Below are 15,504 nucleotides of genomic sequence, written 5' to 3'. Positions count from 1 at the left end.
AAAGGGGGGTCAAGTGGCACATCATTTTGAAGGGCATTCAATTCTCTTGCCAATGATACCTTTTTCATTAGTTTTTGATGAGCAGTTTTTCCAAACGAACGGTGATTAGAAGTGAATAAGAATAAATGATTAAAACTCGCCCGCACTAGATGTTTGGTATTCAGGTTGGTATTCAAAACAAATGATTGTAATGGACTATTGGAAAAGGTGAGCATCGTACTGGGTAGCATCGTTCCAACCCTTGAGTAATATTCGAATTCGTGGATATGAGAGGAATGTAGAACTACTTAGTTAACGAAATACGCATCGAGTGCAAACAAAAAATACTAAATTGCAAAAAACAAATTTCAACCATCTTGTTACGCTTTATCTGATAATATGTTCAAAATGTTGTCCATTCTGCTCTAAACAGTAATACAGTCTGTTTTCGAACTCCTCTCGAACATTTTGGAAAACTTCACCACTAATTGACCGGCATGCTGCTGTAATTCGTCCTTTGAGGTCATCCATATCAGTGGGCTGTGTTTTATAAACGACAGATTTGAGATATCCCCAAAGAAAAAAATCTAATGGAGTCAAATCCGGTGATCTCGGTGGCCACTCAATTGATCCCCTTCTGCCAATCCATCTCTCCCGGAATCGCTCGTTCAACCATTGTCGGACGGGGCGAAAATAATGAGGTGGCGCACCGTCCTGTTGGAAATGTAACAAATCTTCCTGCAACAGTAAATTACCGTGTGCATCAATTTGAGTTTCGAGCTCGTGAGTTATAAGTGGATCGATAGGTGCTTGAAGCATATCTAGGTACAGATCACCATTCAAGTTTTCTTCAAAAAATAAAGGTCCGATAATGGCATTTCCAAGAATACCAGCCCAAACATTAACTTTTTGTGGGTGTTGTGTATGTCCTTCTCGAAAATTGTGAGGGTTTTCGTCACTCCAATAGCGACAATTTTGCCTATTAACATTGCCATTCAGGAAAAATGAACATTCATCACTGAAACAGATATTGAACAGAAGATTAGGTAAAGCATTGATTCGAAGAGTCATGATTTCACAGAATTCTATTCTTCTGTCATAATCATCCTCATGGAGCTCGTGGAGAATCTGCATTTTATATGGATGAAATTTGTGCATTTTCAGTGCTTTCCTTACAGTCTCGTGTGACATTCCCGTCTGTTCTGCTACTGATCGTAAGGAGCTAGTCGGCTCTGCAGCAAATGTTCCCAACACCTCAATTTGAGCATCCTCATTCAGTACTCTGGGGTTATTCCTTTTTTTATTCTTCACCGAACCAGTTTCGGAAAACTTTGTCACCAAATCAAGCACATACCGGTGACTTATATTAAGATTTGGATTTCTTTCATTAAAAAGAGATGCCGCCCTTCGTGCGCACTTGCCCACCTCTCCATAAATAAAAATTATTTCAATTCGGTCTTGGATAGTGTAAACCATTCTTACAATTTATACACTTTCTAAGGTATCGCTGATCAGCTCAACAAATGAAACTGAAATGATAGTACTACCAAATGGCTTGAATGCGATGAACACCTTTTTTGCTCAAAAAACGATACTTTTTATAGCAGAAGTAACAAAAAAGGGATAAGAGTTTTAAATCCGATAATAAACCCAAATGAAAGTCACCGGAATCAGATAACTAATTAATGTAAATTTTTTGAGGCTTGTCTAATTTTACCCCTGATGGAAAGTTGAAAAGCTGACCCGTCATCACAAGTTTTACTTATAAGAGAGTCAATAAATTGTATTTCTTTGCATACTAACTTGATAACCAGGCATTTTAGTATAGGCCAATTCTAATTACTTCTATTAGTTTAGAACTACATTTTCGGATACTGCTGATCGGAAAATAATAAATGAGGGCACCGTCGGCAAGCGAATTGAATGCCCTTCAAAATGATGTGCCACTTGACCCCCCTTTCCATTTGAAATTCTGAGGGTAACATCCACCCCTCCTAGGGGGTTGAACCCCGAGGGTTGAAAATATTCATTCAGAGTGTCCCCCTTGCAAATGAAGTTGACCTGTCTGACCATTTTTTCATATTATGTACTGGAAGGGAGATATTGCGGGTGGGAAGTTTTCAAATTGACACACTGTATAACATGCTCAACAGAACTCCACAACACCAATTTGCCACTATGTGGTGTGTTTTTTCTAGTTAACCTGTTGATGAACCTATTCGTTATTAATATTATCATCATCATTATCCCCATAACATCGATATCGGCAAAATCATCGATTCTACCATATTTACACTGAGATACGTTTGCTTAGGAACGTTCAAATTACTAATTACATCAATACTGTTTTCTTTGTCACTGCATGTAAATCATTTGCATTCAGAGAGACAGTTGATAATATATACTTTTAATAATTCTAAACAAAATTATTTCTGTTTTGTTATTTCAAATTCCTGTGATCCAAAACCTTTTGACGCATAGCTATATTTATGACTAAGCTCACAGCAAGTCATCTCAATTTACGATCGTTATCGAGATGAAAATAACCCAATACCTTGACTCGTATATCTGAGAAGCATCTCTTCTTTCGGGGATGTTCACTATAAGACTACCAGATTATGTAAATGAGGTTTTAAAAAATCTAAAGTGAATGGGATGGTACAACCAGTCTCTAATGCTTTGAATAAATTTCAATACAATGAGGGAGGACTGTTCAGATTTTAATCTGCTTCGAATTGTCTTGTACTTTTTGAAACAAGTTATTGTGTACATTGGACTAGCAAAAGTTGTTTATTTCATCATACTCAATATTTGGTCGACAACCATACATATCACTGCACATTTTTCTGTTCTTGAATTAGGCTAACGTTCAATTTTTTTTTCAAATCATGAGATGAATGGTTGAACCTTTCAGGCCAATATGATTCAGAGACCTTATGTGATATTCGGTTTTGTTGAGAAATATGAACGCCATCTTTTTGTATCGTACTATACTGCTAGCTAGTTATATACACATGTCAGGAATAAATTGACAACAAAATATTTCAGGGAACTACTTCATTCACAGACCGAAAGTCATAACGTGAAAATATACTTCAATGAATCACATTTTTCATTTATTTCATTTGTTTATTACCGTTTACTAACGCTGACTTGACTTGAACTAAACTGAACATTCTGCGTATCGGCACACTCCATTCATACTTTCAACAAAACTGCTCCTGAAAATTTATGTTGTTATGTTTGATTCTAGTGTATGAACAAATGACCTGAGTTTCATTAACTTTGAAATGTGGATCATTACCATTGAGATATGCCGCTTGTGGCTTCATTCTTCCATACCTTTGTCTGAATAGATTTTATCAGAAAATTAGATATTGACTTGAAGTATTATCTTCACCTAATTATGTTTACTATATCTTTCACCTCATTCAAAATATCAATATGGACTAAAAACTGATCTTCGTGATACTTTCATAGCAAGCATGCATTTTCTTCAACTTCATGTGTTACTACTTCTCGAAGATAAATATATTTTTGCAATGTCACCTCTCCTCATGTAGGTTTCACTTGGTAGTGGTGAAAAAAAGATGGATATCTCGCGAAAAGAAACATAAAAACTACCTGATCAGTTCTCAATATGTCATTATGTTAACATACTAAGTTTGTATGGATTTCATTCGATATTATACAGTGTGTCCTGCATCAAACTTGCCTATCAAAATATGTCGTTTTACGTATTACTAGGTTCTTTGTGTTAGGAATTACACGTGAAAAGGTGAGACCTCGTTAATCCTTAGCTGACACAAGTTTCGACTTTTGAGGGTTATCGTTCATAGGGATGCGATAGCGGGCAGATTCCTCTTTTGATTTATTCGCTCTGAAATCATTTTCTTTTTTTGCATATTTTTTTAATTCAAATGAAAATCATAGTTTCGGTCGGTAGCCAGGCGGTTCGACGTGGGTGCTTTGTTCACTCACTCGAATTGTCTGCAGTGTTGGTCGGTGGTTCAAGCCCTAGTCTGAACGATCGATTTTCACTTGCTATCGTCCAATCCGTGTTAGGAATCACACGTTGAAGGTAAGACCTCGTTAATCATTATCTCGCACAAGTTTCGACTTTTGAGGGTTGTCGTTCGTAGAGGTGCGACAGCGGGTGATCGGAAAAACATATTTCAAACAGATTTTTTAAACTAGGTACTTTGCACTTTCTGTCTATCCAAACTATTAATGAGTAGTTCATCTCCCATTCATCAGGTTCCGATTAGACATTGAGGCATTTCTTTCTCTGCTTCCCATTATCTTCAGTAAAGTTGTATTGCTATATTTATCGTCTGAGGGTTAATTTTGTACCTGTAGTATTTCCCCTACGGTAAAGAAGAAAATAAGAGTGGGGCACTCTCGTTGTCAGTAGTAGTAGTAGGGTTAATAAAATAAGTGAAAAAAAAAGTATGGTTTTATTGAAAAACAAGATAACACCGATCTAGATGAAAAACCTAGGTAGCAGTCATCACACCCCTCTCCTCTGCAACGGTGTTGAAAATATTGAAAATTATTTCTCTAAATACAAAATTTCAACAGCTTTCACAAGTTATAATAATTTAGGTAGAACCCTGTTGTAATGCAAAACCCAAACAGGATAGAATGAAAAAAATCAGGTATATATAGTAAAATGGAAATAACGGGTCTCTCAGTCAAAAAATCAAAGGGCCTATAATTTATTGAATTGTGTTTTTTGACAATGAATAAAAAAATCACCAAAAAATAATGATAATAATGAAAATTGTATCAATCAACTTTCCCTTCAGAGTCAAAGATCATGCCCATTGAAAAATGACATTTATGTGAAGGAATGACATTTGTCAAACCAAAAAAATCCATTAATGTTTAACTTTCTTTCGTCGATTTATATGTTCAATTCATTGTTTTTTACTCATTTTTACTGTAAGTATGATTTGTAATTTTATTCATTGGCAAAAAAACCCACAATTCAATAAATTATAGGCCCTGAAGAAGCTTCCCACTAGAAGCGAAAGCTTGGAAAAGTAGAGCAGAGTTTTGATTTTTGATTTTTTCAGTGAGAGGCCCCGTTATTTCCATTTTACTGTACATTTCTCCAGTCGCTAAGATTCTCAACTTTATGTATATATATATATATATATATATATATATATATATATATATATATATATATATATATATATAATTAGATAATATCTTGAGGTTGCAGTCAAGGTCAAGGATGAAAACTCTTTGCTAGTTTGTCAAGCTTTCGGAAATGTTTATTTCCTTCTTCAGGACAACTGAAAAGATGATTGTAAAAATATATGTATAACACGTTACAGATATAACTTACTCAACATGAGATTAATATAAAAAAATCAGCAGCAAATCGAACGAAAAATAATTTGAAAGTTAATTTTGACATGAATCAATGAATGACAATTATTTGTTGATAACATAAAAATAATAATTTGTTTTACAATCAGTCAGTTACATACTGGATGAATCAGCATTACTATTTCTTCTTCAACTATCGTTATCTAATTTAAATAAACAAGTATAAATTTGACTAAGATTATTTAAGTCAGTTTTTTTAATCATGGATTTTAATTCTTTATTTATATGTATCATTTCTAGAAAACAACGTTTGCAGGAATTTTGTTCAATTTCTAAAATACTAGCATTAGTATAGTTCATTTGGTGGTCTAATGAATTTACATGACAAAATATTTCTTCTGCAGTCACTTTTATGAGAGCTGATTCGACTTTTCAGAAGTCTTGAGGGCTGTCCAATATACACTTTATCACAATCTTTGCAAGGTATTTTATAACGATATTATAATTTTAATCAGTATTAACGAGTTAATACTGATTAATATATAAATATATATATATATATATATATATATATATATATATATATATATATATATATATATATATATATATATATATATATATATATATATTACAATGTAGGTTTTCACGGATGGTAGAATATGTGTTGTTTTTCCGGGTGTAACTGCAGTTACACCTCTCGAAGCGAAGCAGTAACTCGTCTTGATAATGCCATCTGAGATGATGGCGAAACGTCGACTATCGAATAGTACACAACGGATGAACACCCGGAAAAACAACACATCATATATATATATATATATATATATATATATATATATATATATATATATATATATATATATATACCACCAAAACCAAAACACTAGCTCAAAACTCCTCCAATATTTAGCTTTCGTAACGATGGAAGAAGTTTTTTAGTAGAAACATCTCGATAAATAATATTTATGCAAACTATACGTGAGAAATCTTATCTTCATACGAGCACTTTTGTAGGAATCTATAGCTTTAAAAGTGGTCCGACCCTGCAGCAAAACCATCACTCCCAGAACTGTTTCTTGATAGTTTTATAGGGGTAGCATTGTACCGAATTATACCAAATTATTTTATAGAACGACGCCATTTCAAAATGATAGCATTTCGGAATAATGGCATTGAAATTTTGAAATACCGCACATATAGTGATATTTACAGCTGAAAAGTATATAGATATTATAGGATTATATTATTTAAAACAAACATGATCTACACATCTATGTAGAGAGTTATTTTTTTTGAAATTAATTCCTTTCTTTCCTTCTTTGGAAGATTCCCACATTATTTTGTATCAAGATAGAGTAGTAGAAAGCCAAAACTCTCCCAAAAGCTGAGTTTAGTTTGCGACTAGAAATTTAATACGTCGACAGAGTGAATTTTTGTTCAATCGACTTTTTTTTCAAAAACATTAATAAAAGTGTGGCGCGTCTGAGTTTTGCTAATAATAGGCTATATTATGTCAATAAATTTTTTTTCGCTGTGAAAATATCAATATTTAGAACACAAACAATGTCTTCAACAGTTTAATAAGGATGAAAGTGAAATTATCAAAATGGATTCAAACTTTCTATTTGATAGTTTTCAGTTGATGACATATCTATTATATTTTTCTAGTGTCCAATACAAAATTATTTATTGCGCCTTCAAGAAAACATTTTGAACACTTTTTCATTTCATCGTCATCGTTTTAGGCTGCGTTATATCCTACAACACTTACTTGGAACTACTGGAAAACTCTTATAAAATTTTCTTTTGATTATTTCATAAGTATCTTTACAAAACTACTTTTTAAGTAGTATAGTAACTGCCGAAATGGTAATGAAACTGTTTTGTAGTGTTTCTAAAAGACCTTATAAAATATCAATAAAGACTATAATGTTTTATAAAACGTTGCTGATTTCCTACTTATAGCTGTTTTATAAACAGATTGAAAACATTTCTAAGAGGAATACAGTTTTATTTGTTTCTTCTAAACGTGTTCGCAACTATTATAAAATATAAAATTGCTAGTTGGGTAACACATTCACCAACCACATATTTGTTTCAGAAACTGTCAAAACAAGACGACCTGAAATCCGACGATGAATTTTTGACAGCTTCCGAATGCACCCTGCAGCACTCCCGCTCCTCCTCATACAACACGGCCTCGGAGTGCGAGCACCGCTACTCCCCCTGGTGGGAGTTCGGCAAAGATGACATGCACAAGGACATCTCCAAGGAGAAAATGGTGCTGGCCGTCGGCTTACCGGAGCTGCCGCCTGCGAAAGAAGTTCTGAAACCTTCCCCTGAGGTTCCACCAGGCAAAATCGTCCACGAGGTTACGGAGACCACTCATATCAAGGTCCAGCAGTCCCACACCCTGGGAGTGTCTTCTTTCGTGTTGACCTCTGAAACGGTGAGGGATAAAAAGAATGCAGAGGCTGCAGCTAAGGAGGAAGTCATCAAAGTTGTTACCGAGGATCGAAGAGAAATGGCTACGGCAGGAGGAAGTAAGGACTACGACGAAGAGGAGTTGGAGAAGAGGATGAAAGAGGTAGGTCGGTTTGATGGTGATGCGTGGAAGAACTACCAAAAAGTCACAAAGCAAGCGATCAAAGGTTTCATCTAACAGATTTTTAGGATGTCTATCGAGATCTCTCGAAACAAAGTAGTACTTGTTCCGAAGTATTCAATATACAATATTACCAAAATTTCAAATCTAACTCAGAAGTTCCTATTTTATGTTAATGATAAGGTATCCAGACATGAATATCTGAATGTGGAACAGGTTTCACAGTCCATGGTGAGATTTATAAACTGGAGATTTAGGACCGGCTTTTGGTTACCACGAAATTACAATATGTTTGAGCAGCAACTCTCACGAGTTTATTAAAATCCAAAGACATGAATCAAATTGTGTAGGTATTGAAAAAGATTGTGAGCATTTCAGTTTTATCAATTCCACGATCAGGAAACTGATATCCAATTGTGTAATATTTCCTTAACACTTCCAAAATACAAATCATGAAATTATAAAACAACAACAAAAATTAATTGGCGCTCCGGGGCGACTACATTGATTCCAGTGGCGCATTTGCTTTTCCAGCTGCAGGAAAACCCGGAAAAAACCTGCAGCCCCACATCATCTGAAGATCTTGATCTGTCAATGTCCACTGTCTCATAAAATAATAAATTCACTACATCGCCAGAACACTTAGTGACACAACTATGGTCAAGCTTAAACCAGTCCGTTTCGTTTTTGACCACGGCGTAATAATGACCACTTACAACCACTATTGGTCAACAATGACCAATAGTGGTCTGCTAGATTGAAGTGTTCATCTATTTCGAACCTTTCGTAAGAGTTTGGGGCTTCTGTTAGAGGTTGAGTCATGTTTGAAGATTATCAGTGTTATTATTAGATTGACTGGTAACACAAGACGAGATAGACTGTACGGAATCATTCAATCCAGAGCGGTCAGGGGTATTGATTCTGCTATTGTTTTTCTCACGAAGAGTAATCAACAAGAACCCCAAGAATTCGGCACAATCCTCTTGTCCTAACGAGTATCTAGTGGACTTCATAGAATCCAGGAAATCGGTTGGAGGGCAGCTGTATGAACACGTGTTTGAGTTAGGTGAATGAGTAGGAAACATTCTCGTTCTCTTTCATCATTAAAACCTCGTTGTTGAAATTCTTCGTCATGTAATGAACAATACTTGCAAAATGCTATTTATATAGCAAGTATTTCCTAAATCATCTAATCCAGGCAAAAAATACAAATTCATTCCAGTTCATGAGAAACATATTCCAGATTGACTGTGATTAGCGAAATTTGTTTTTTCATCTACTGATATTTCCACTTCGTTACCAGTTGTTTATCATCACGCAATATACATTTCCTTTTAAAAAACGCTGACATACGGCATAAGTTTTTTCAAAAAGTTAAAAAATTTAAACAAATCGTTTTATTGTTTTTTCCTAAAAAGTCTTTTTCAATATGATTACAATTTTGCATGCAGGCAAGTCAATTTTGGAATAAGTTTTTTCATTTCGAAGTTGATATGGTTTTGGAAGGTTTCAACAGCTTGAGGTGTTGATATATTATTTGTCTATTATAAAGGTACCAAAAATTCTTCAGGTAATTTTTAAAGCAGCATTTAATCAATCGTTTGATGTGCTGATATGGAAGCGTCAGCTTCAAAAGACAAAATGATAACCGCATGGAAGTGTAGACATTTTGTATATATTAAAACTTCCTGGTGGAATTGCTGAGCTCAGATTTGATGGTATAGTGTACATATCGAGATGATAATTTTCTAGACTTGCAAACTGGGCGTGATCTTCCCATCCTATCTGCAATTATAGACGATAAGCAGGGTCGAAAACTTGCAGACAACGGCAAAAAACAAATAATATTTCCAACATTGTTTCTTGAGTAAGACTTTCCAATATCTTTTTCAATTTTCGTTATACTCCAATAAGTTATTCATTTGAAAATGCTGATATTGTTGAAGAACGACAGTGCTTTCAGTCTCACTTCGGTCTAACTCCAGTACTTGGCTTATCCAATCTTTTTAGGTAATAATGTTTTATTGTCTGAACCGTTTGAGCCTTGTAATGCTCCTTCGCAATGAAAAAGAACGTTTTTCCAATGGACTGAAGAATCAAATATTTTCTATTGTTTTCGTCAATATACATATTTTATTTTCTTCGAAATAACCCAACAAACCTAGGACAATCCTAGATCTCTCAAAGTGAATTGCTAAAATTAGTTTTTTTTTTAAGTTTTGGAAAATTTGTTATCAATAAATAAATGCAGGTTCATTATAGATTGATATAAAAGTACTCATATATGCTAAATGTTGAATCGGTTCAATGTTTTATGACATATAATATCTAAATGTACCGGTAAAGTGTGATATGATGATATGATTGAGACAATTCGAAATACAAACAAAATTGTAAATTCAGGATCAAGTGTGTTTTTCATGAGACTTGTGGTGTTGCTGAAAGACTTCGGTGGAGCCAAAAGCTTTGTCACATGAAAAATCTTTTGATGTCATTTACCCTTTTTGATTCAGGATAAATATTTCAAGCAGATGCTCAATAAAATCGGTCTGAAACTGTTATACATGAATTGATTATCCACCGATGCGAAAGCAACTGTTCAAACAGCTGATATTTTGGTTCCTCTCCACCTAAAAATAAATTTTCGTTTATATGCGAAAATAAATCACCATGGACTGAAATAACATCGTCAAAATATTAGGGACGATCCTTATAAATAGTATGTTGTCAATTAAATGAAATATTATTGAAAATGGTAACAATTACTGTAGGTGAACGATTCAATAAAAATAAGTGAAAGATGGCAGAAATTTAGTGCCCCAGATTCAGTATTTCCCAAATACCTACTGCGCCCTTAATTTGTGATTCAATTCACATCTACTGTCGAAAAAAATATGGCGTTTTAGACATGTTCAACATATTACTATACGGGGTGTTCTGAAACTCCTTCATAAAGGGGGTAGAATCGTGTACATGGATAATATAATTTTTTTCTCTAAGAGTTGCGAATTCTTATACGTAGAGGTAGTGGTTATATAATCGCCAAGAGGGTAGGTACAAATCCGAAGGCTGACCCATTTCTACCTATGTGTACACCTGTTGATTGAAACAAATTTTTGATATTTTTGGAGAGGCCCTTTATATTTTTTCAAACACGTATGTGATATGATTTCCAGAAGAATACGTACAGTTTTCAACCATCTGTGTGAACATCTGAAAAGAGCTTTCTCCAACAACTTCAATTTTGAGATGGAGTCAATAAAAATCCATGATTAATAGTTACCGGATACAAATAATGTTGTCACGGTAAGACATCCAGAGTTTTTGCAAAAATTCAGCACTGAACAAGAAAATCTGGAAAATTTCATTTGCTTTCATAATTATTGATCATCATCTATTATTGCTTATTAACGTTTCGCACACCTGTGTGTTAGACCTTGACTCACAGTCAAGCATTATTGAATTCATCGGTTAGATGAATGAACTTCTTTTTCATCCAGGAATTAAATATGAAATTGGTTACTGCAAAACATGGTTTTTGAAAATGCTGAACATTGAATCAAATATCTTTCAAATAAATTGTTACAGAAAATCTTTGTCTACTATATTTAAAAATTTTGTGTAGATATGTGAAATGATTCTGATGTGTACATTTGTTTTTTCTTGTGAATGCAGATGTGAAAATTTCATAGAAAGCCTATTTTTTATAGTGTAGTATACCAAATGGAAATTTTAATCGGTGGATCAACATATGACAAATTATATACTCGTTAATATCAATCAGATCAATAAATATTTTCATAACATCTCTCCAAAATTTTCATAAAAAAAATGATACGAATATTATAGAATTCATCTGCTTTTGTTGGACTTGTTTTTGTTACTCAATTATGTTTGAAACATTTTATTGTTGTGGTGTGAATGTGAAAAAGAATTTGTACGGAATTTAGATATCTGTATACTTGTTCAATTCGATGCACACAATGAAGGCTGACAAATTTTCAGCTATCAGAGCTTTATTCAAAATATGAAAATACAAGAAAACTAGAAAACTATTACCTACTTCATTCAATCAAAAAATGTATTTTACTAGACATAAATATGAATGGTTGCCAGCAATTAGATGAACAACTGTTTTGGCGTAATTCAAAATTCACTGAAAATTAAATTTTGCCGAGAAAAAAAAAAACGCATAAACAAATTGCACTCAATATGAAGGAATCTTCAGACACACTGTATACGTATGAAGTTTTTATTGCCATTTTTTAGAAAATTTCACAAAGTTTCCGCAAATTTATTGTGCTCATCTCCGTATCCAACAATGGAAATTATAATGTTATTTATCCTCTATGGAAAAATATAGAACCTCTTCAGATCTGGTATCCCCATTATATAACATATCATTATATAAGACAAGGTAGGACGCCCACAGATTCAGCATGAATAAGACATTGATTGTGATTGAATATTTTTGCCATTGTTGATAACGAGCTCTTATTTTATTGCTTGCCCAGAGTTTTATTTGTTTTCCTTATTTGTAGAAAGTTTAACACACGCACGTGCATATGCTTACTAATTATATAATTTTGTTAATTATCGTTCGTGTGGTGGTAAAAATTGCTGCTTACTTTTAGGCAATTGCTGATTTGTATCGTATAAAAGCAGAAATATTACTTGATCATGTATTTAGTAGCTTTCGATTCCTTGCGTGAGACAAATCGCAATCCTGAGAAACTCTAGTTTTTTTCAAATTCTGAACAACTCGACTGTAATGTTTAGACTTCGTTTTACTTAAAGTTTTATTCCTTTACTCATTTTTGCATGAAGTCGCCAGGTATTCACGAATCATTATGTGACTTCGAATAGACAGACTAAATGTTAGATTGACAAACTTCACAAAATCGAATCTTACTTACAAAAAATCTTACTAAAAATGTAATGTGACTCTATGAGATTTTTATTTTGACTTGAAGAGAGTATTTTCTTATTACGTAGGATTGAAATTTGGCCGAATATTTCTCAAGTTTCGTTTTAAAATGACTAATTTACATAAGTTATTCAATTACCTACAGTTTCCATTGAATTGAAACAGTTTCGCCACCACTGACTTCATTTATATAGTTTACGCTGATGGATAAGTGCACTGACCCCTATGGTTGAATTCTATATTGATAAATTTTAGGAAAATACCAGGTCGAATAAGTTTCGTGGTAAGTTCTTTCTACCACAATAGTTCAATGCATTTTCATTTATATCTTCCACATTGGGAAGTTCTATTGTTATTCATATTTCCTTTGTTCCTTGATAAGTTAGCGAGCAGGATATTTTTATCACCATTACGTACGTATTGATTTTTTTACTTTATTTTTTATTGTAATAAACGTTTATATTTTTACTGCGTTTTTTTACTCACAACCTAAAGATTCTATAATATTTTATCATGCATGCTCTCACTCATTACAGAAAGTTCAGAGCTACCAGAATTGAGGAAATCCAGAGTGGAATGAAAATTAATTTTTTAGTTATTTTATTGTGAAATTTCACTTGGATAATTATTATACAGGGTGTCAATTTGAAAACTTCCCACCCTTAATATCTTTCTTCAAATCGAAAAAACAGGTCAATTTTATTGTCACTTTCAAGGACCATTTGTAGCCTTCGTGATTCAACCCCCTTGGAGGGGTAGATGTTACCCTTAGAACTTTCAGGGTCAGGTAGCACATCATTTTCATTGGCGTTCAATGAGGAATGTTCCTCAATTTGGATTATTACGGTAAATGCAAGTTTGAACAAAATAAAGTTGAGTTCAATTCATGAGTTTTTCAAATCCGCTTCGAAAAGTATTCAAATTGATGTTTCAAATGTTGGGTTTCGATTTTTAAAAGGATTTGTTCCTAATTCACATATTGGCAACAGCGCCTAGAATGCTGGATCCGAGTTCAGGTTAGTAGTATGCTAGAAGAAGAAGAATCATGTCAAAAGTGTCAAATTAAGGTAAAATATAAATCACCTCCACAAGCCACATAAACAACAGTTGTTTTGTTATTCATTCTTATAGAGGAAGATAGGTTAGGTGCACAAAATGTCATTTGTCACAGAATGTCTCGGAATTCGGAACATAAGTAAACAACAGCACGCCTCTGAAATATGTCATCTTTGTTTGTCTCATACCGGTAACAGATACATTGTCCTTTATTAGCTATAACCGATGTTGCCAAATGGTGGAATAGAAACGAGTCCCTGTAAATGTTGAATGTTTTATTTCATTCCTCTTTTTTAAGCATTTAAATATTTTTTTTAAGAAAAAGGTTGGAATGATAAGTTTAAAATGCGTTGTTTTAGAGCTCTTTTATGAAAACTACTTGATTTTCGTCAGGAGAAACATTCCCCATTCTGCTTCTAATGGTAACCTGACTTATTATTGTTTGATGAATATTTTCCGAAAAATAGCATTCTAAACTCACTCATGGTTAGAAGAGTAGGAGATACCGTTACAACCCTTGAATGACAGGAATAAATGTATTACGCGTGAGATTTTTTAATTGTTGGTTATTGTACTTTCACAAAATAATTAAATCAACTTACGCCTTTCTTATAGAACTGCCGAAATGTCGTACATTTTGTTCTAAACAGTAATAAAGTCTGTTTTCGGACTCCACTCTAACATTACGGAAAACTTCACTAGGAATTGACTGCCATGCTGCTGTAATTCATCTTTCAAGTTCTTCAATATTAGAACCAGATGCTCCAAAAGAAAAAATCTAAGGGCGTTAAATCCGGTTATCTCGGAGGCCATTCAACTGTTTTCCTACTGCCAATCCATCTTTCCGGAAATCTCTCGTTTAACTACTATCGGATGGGAAAATAATGATGAGGTGGAGGATCGTTCTGCTGGAAATGTTACAGATCCTCCTTCAAAAGTGCATTACCTAGCTCGTGAGTAATAAGAGATCGATAGTCTCTTCGAGCATTTCAAGGTACATATTACCAGTCAAGTTTTATTCCAGAAATAATGGACCAATAATGGCGTTTTCAAGTTGCCAGCCCAAACAATAACTTTTTTTTGGGTGTTGTGTATGCTCTTTCGGAAAAATATGTGGGTTTCTGTCACTCCAGTAGCGACAATTTTATCTATTAACATTGCCATTCAGAAAAAAATGAACAATCATTCCTGAAACAGATGTTTTACAGAAGACTGGGGATAGTATTCCACATAATTCCACAAAACTCTATTCCACCGTCCAACCCGTGTTAGGAATCACACGTTGAAAGGTGAGACCACGTGACATAATCATTCTTGTGAAGCTTCTGAACAATCTGAATTTTATGAGAATGAAATGTATGCATTTTCAATGCTTTTCCTATAGTCATGCGTGACATTCCCGTCTGTTCTGATACTGATCGTGAGGAGCTCGTGGACTCTGCAGCCAACGTTCTCAAAACTTGTGCTGCTTTATTCAGTACTCTGGGGTTATTTCTTTTTTTATTTGTCCCTGAACCAGTTTTTTCAAGGATAAAACAGGAAAATCCTTGAGGCGTTCTCAGAGTTTTTACCCAAAAAACAAAGAAAGTCTTTC

General features: G+C 33.9%; 2 protein-coding genes across 2 annotated transcripts in view; one reads left to right on the top strand and one right to left on the bottom strand.

Moving 5' to 3' along the window:
- Positions 1 to 15,504, top strand: part of LOC111506365 (uncharacterized) — a 440,916-nt gene that overhangs the window by 87,218 nt on the left and 338,194 nt on the right. Inside the window, 1 exon segment of the mRNA XM_074182237.1 lies at positions 7,424 to 7,909. Within this exon segment, the coding sequence (XP_074038338.1) occupies positions 7,424 to 7,909 (486 nt within the window).
- Positions 1 to 15,504, bottom strand: part of LOC111506367 (adult-specific cuticular protein ACP-22-like) — a 300,869-nt gene that overhangs the window by 8,277 nt on the left and 277,088 nt on the right. The gene's annotated exons all lie outside the window — the stretch shown is intronic.

The sequence above is a fragment of the Leptinotarsa decemlineata genome, unplaced genomic scaffold (assembly GCF_025532065.1).
Source record: "Leptinotarsa decemlineata unplaced genomic scaffold, Ldec_3_MD MMD2_tig00026328_RagTag_RagTag, whole genome shotgun sequence".
Taxonomy (NCBI): domain Eukaryota; kingdom Metazoa; phylum Arthropoda; class Insecta; order Coleoptera; family Chrysomelidae; genus Leptinotarsa; species Leptinotarsa decemlineata.
The sequence above is the reverse complement of the archived record's forward strand: the minus strand, read 5'-3'. Positions and strand labels throughout refer to the sequence as shown.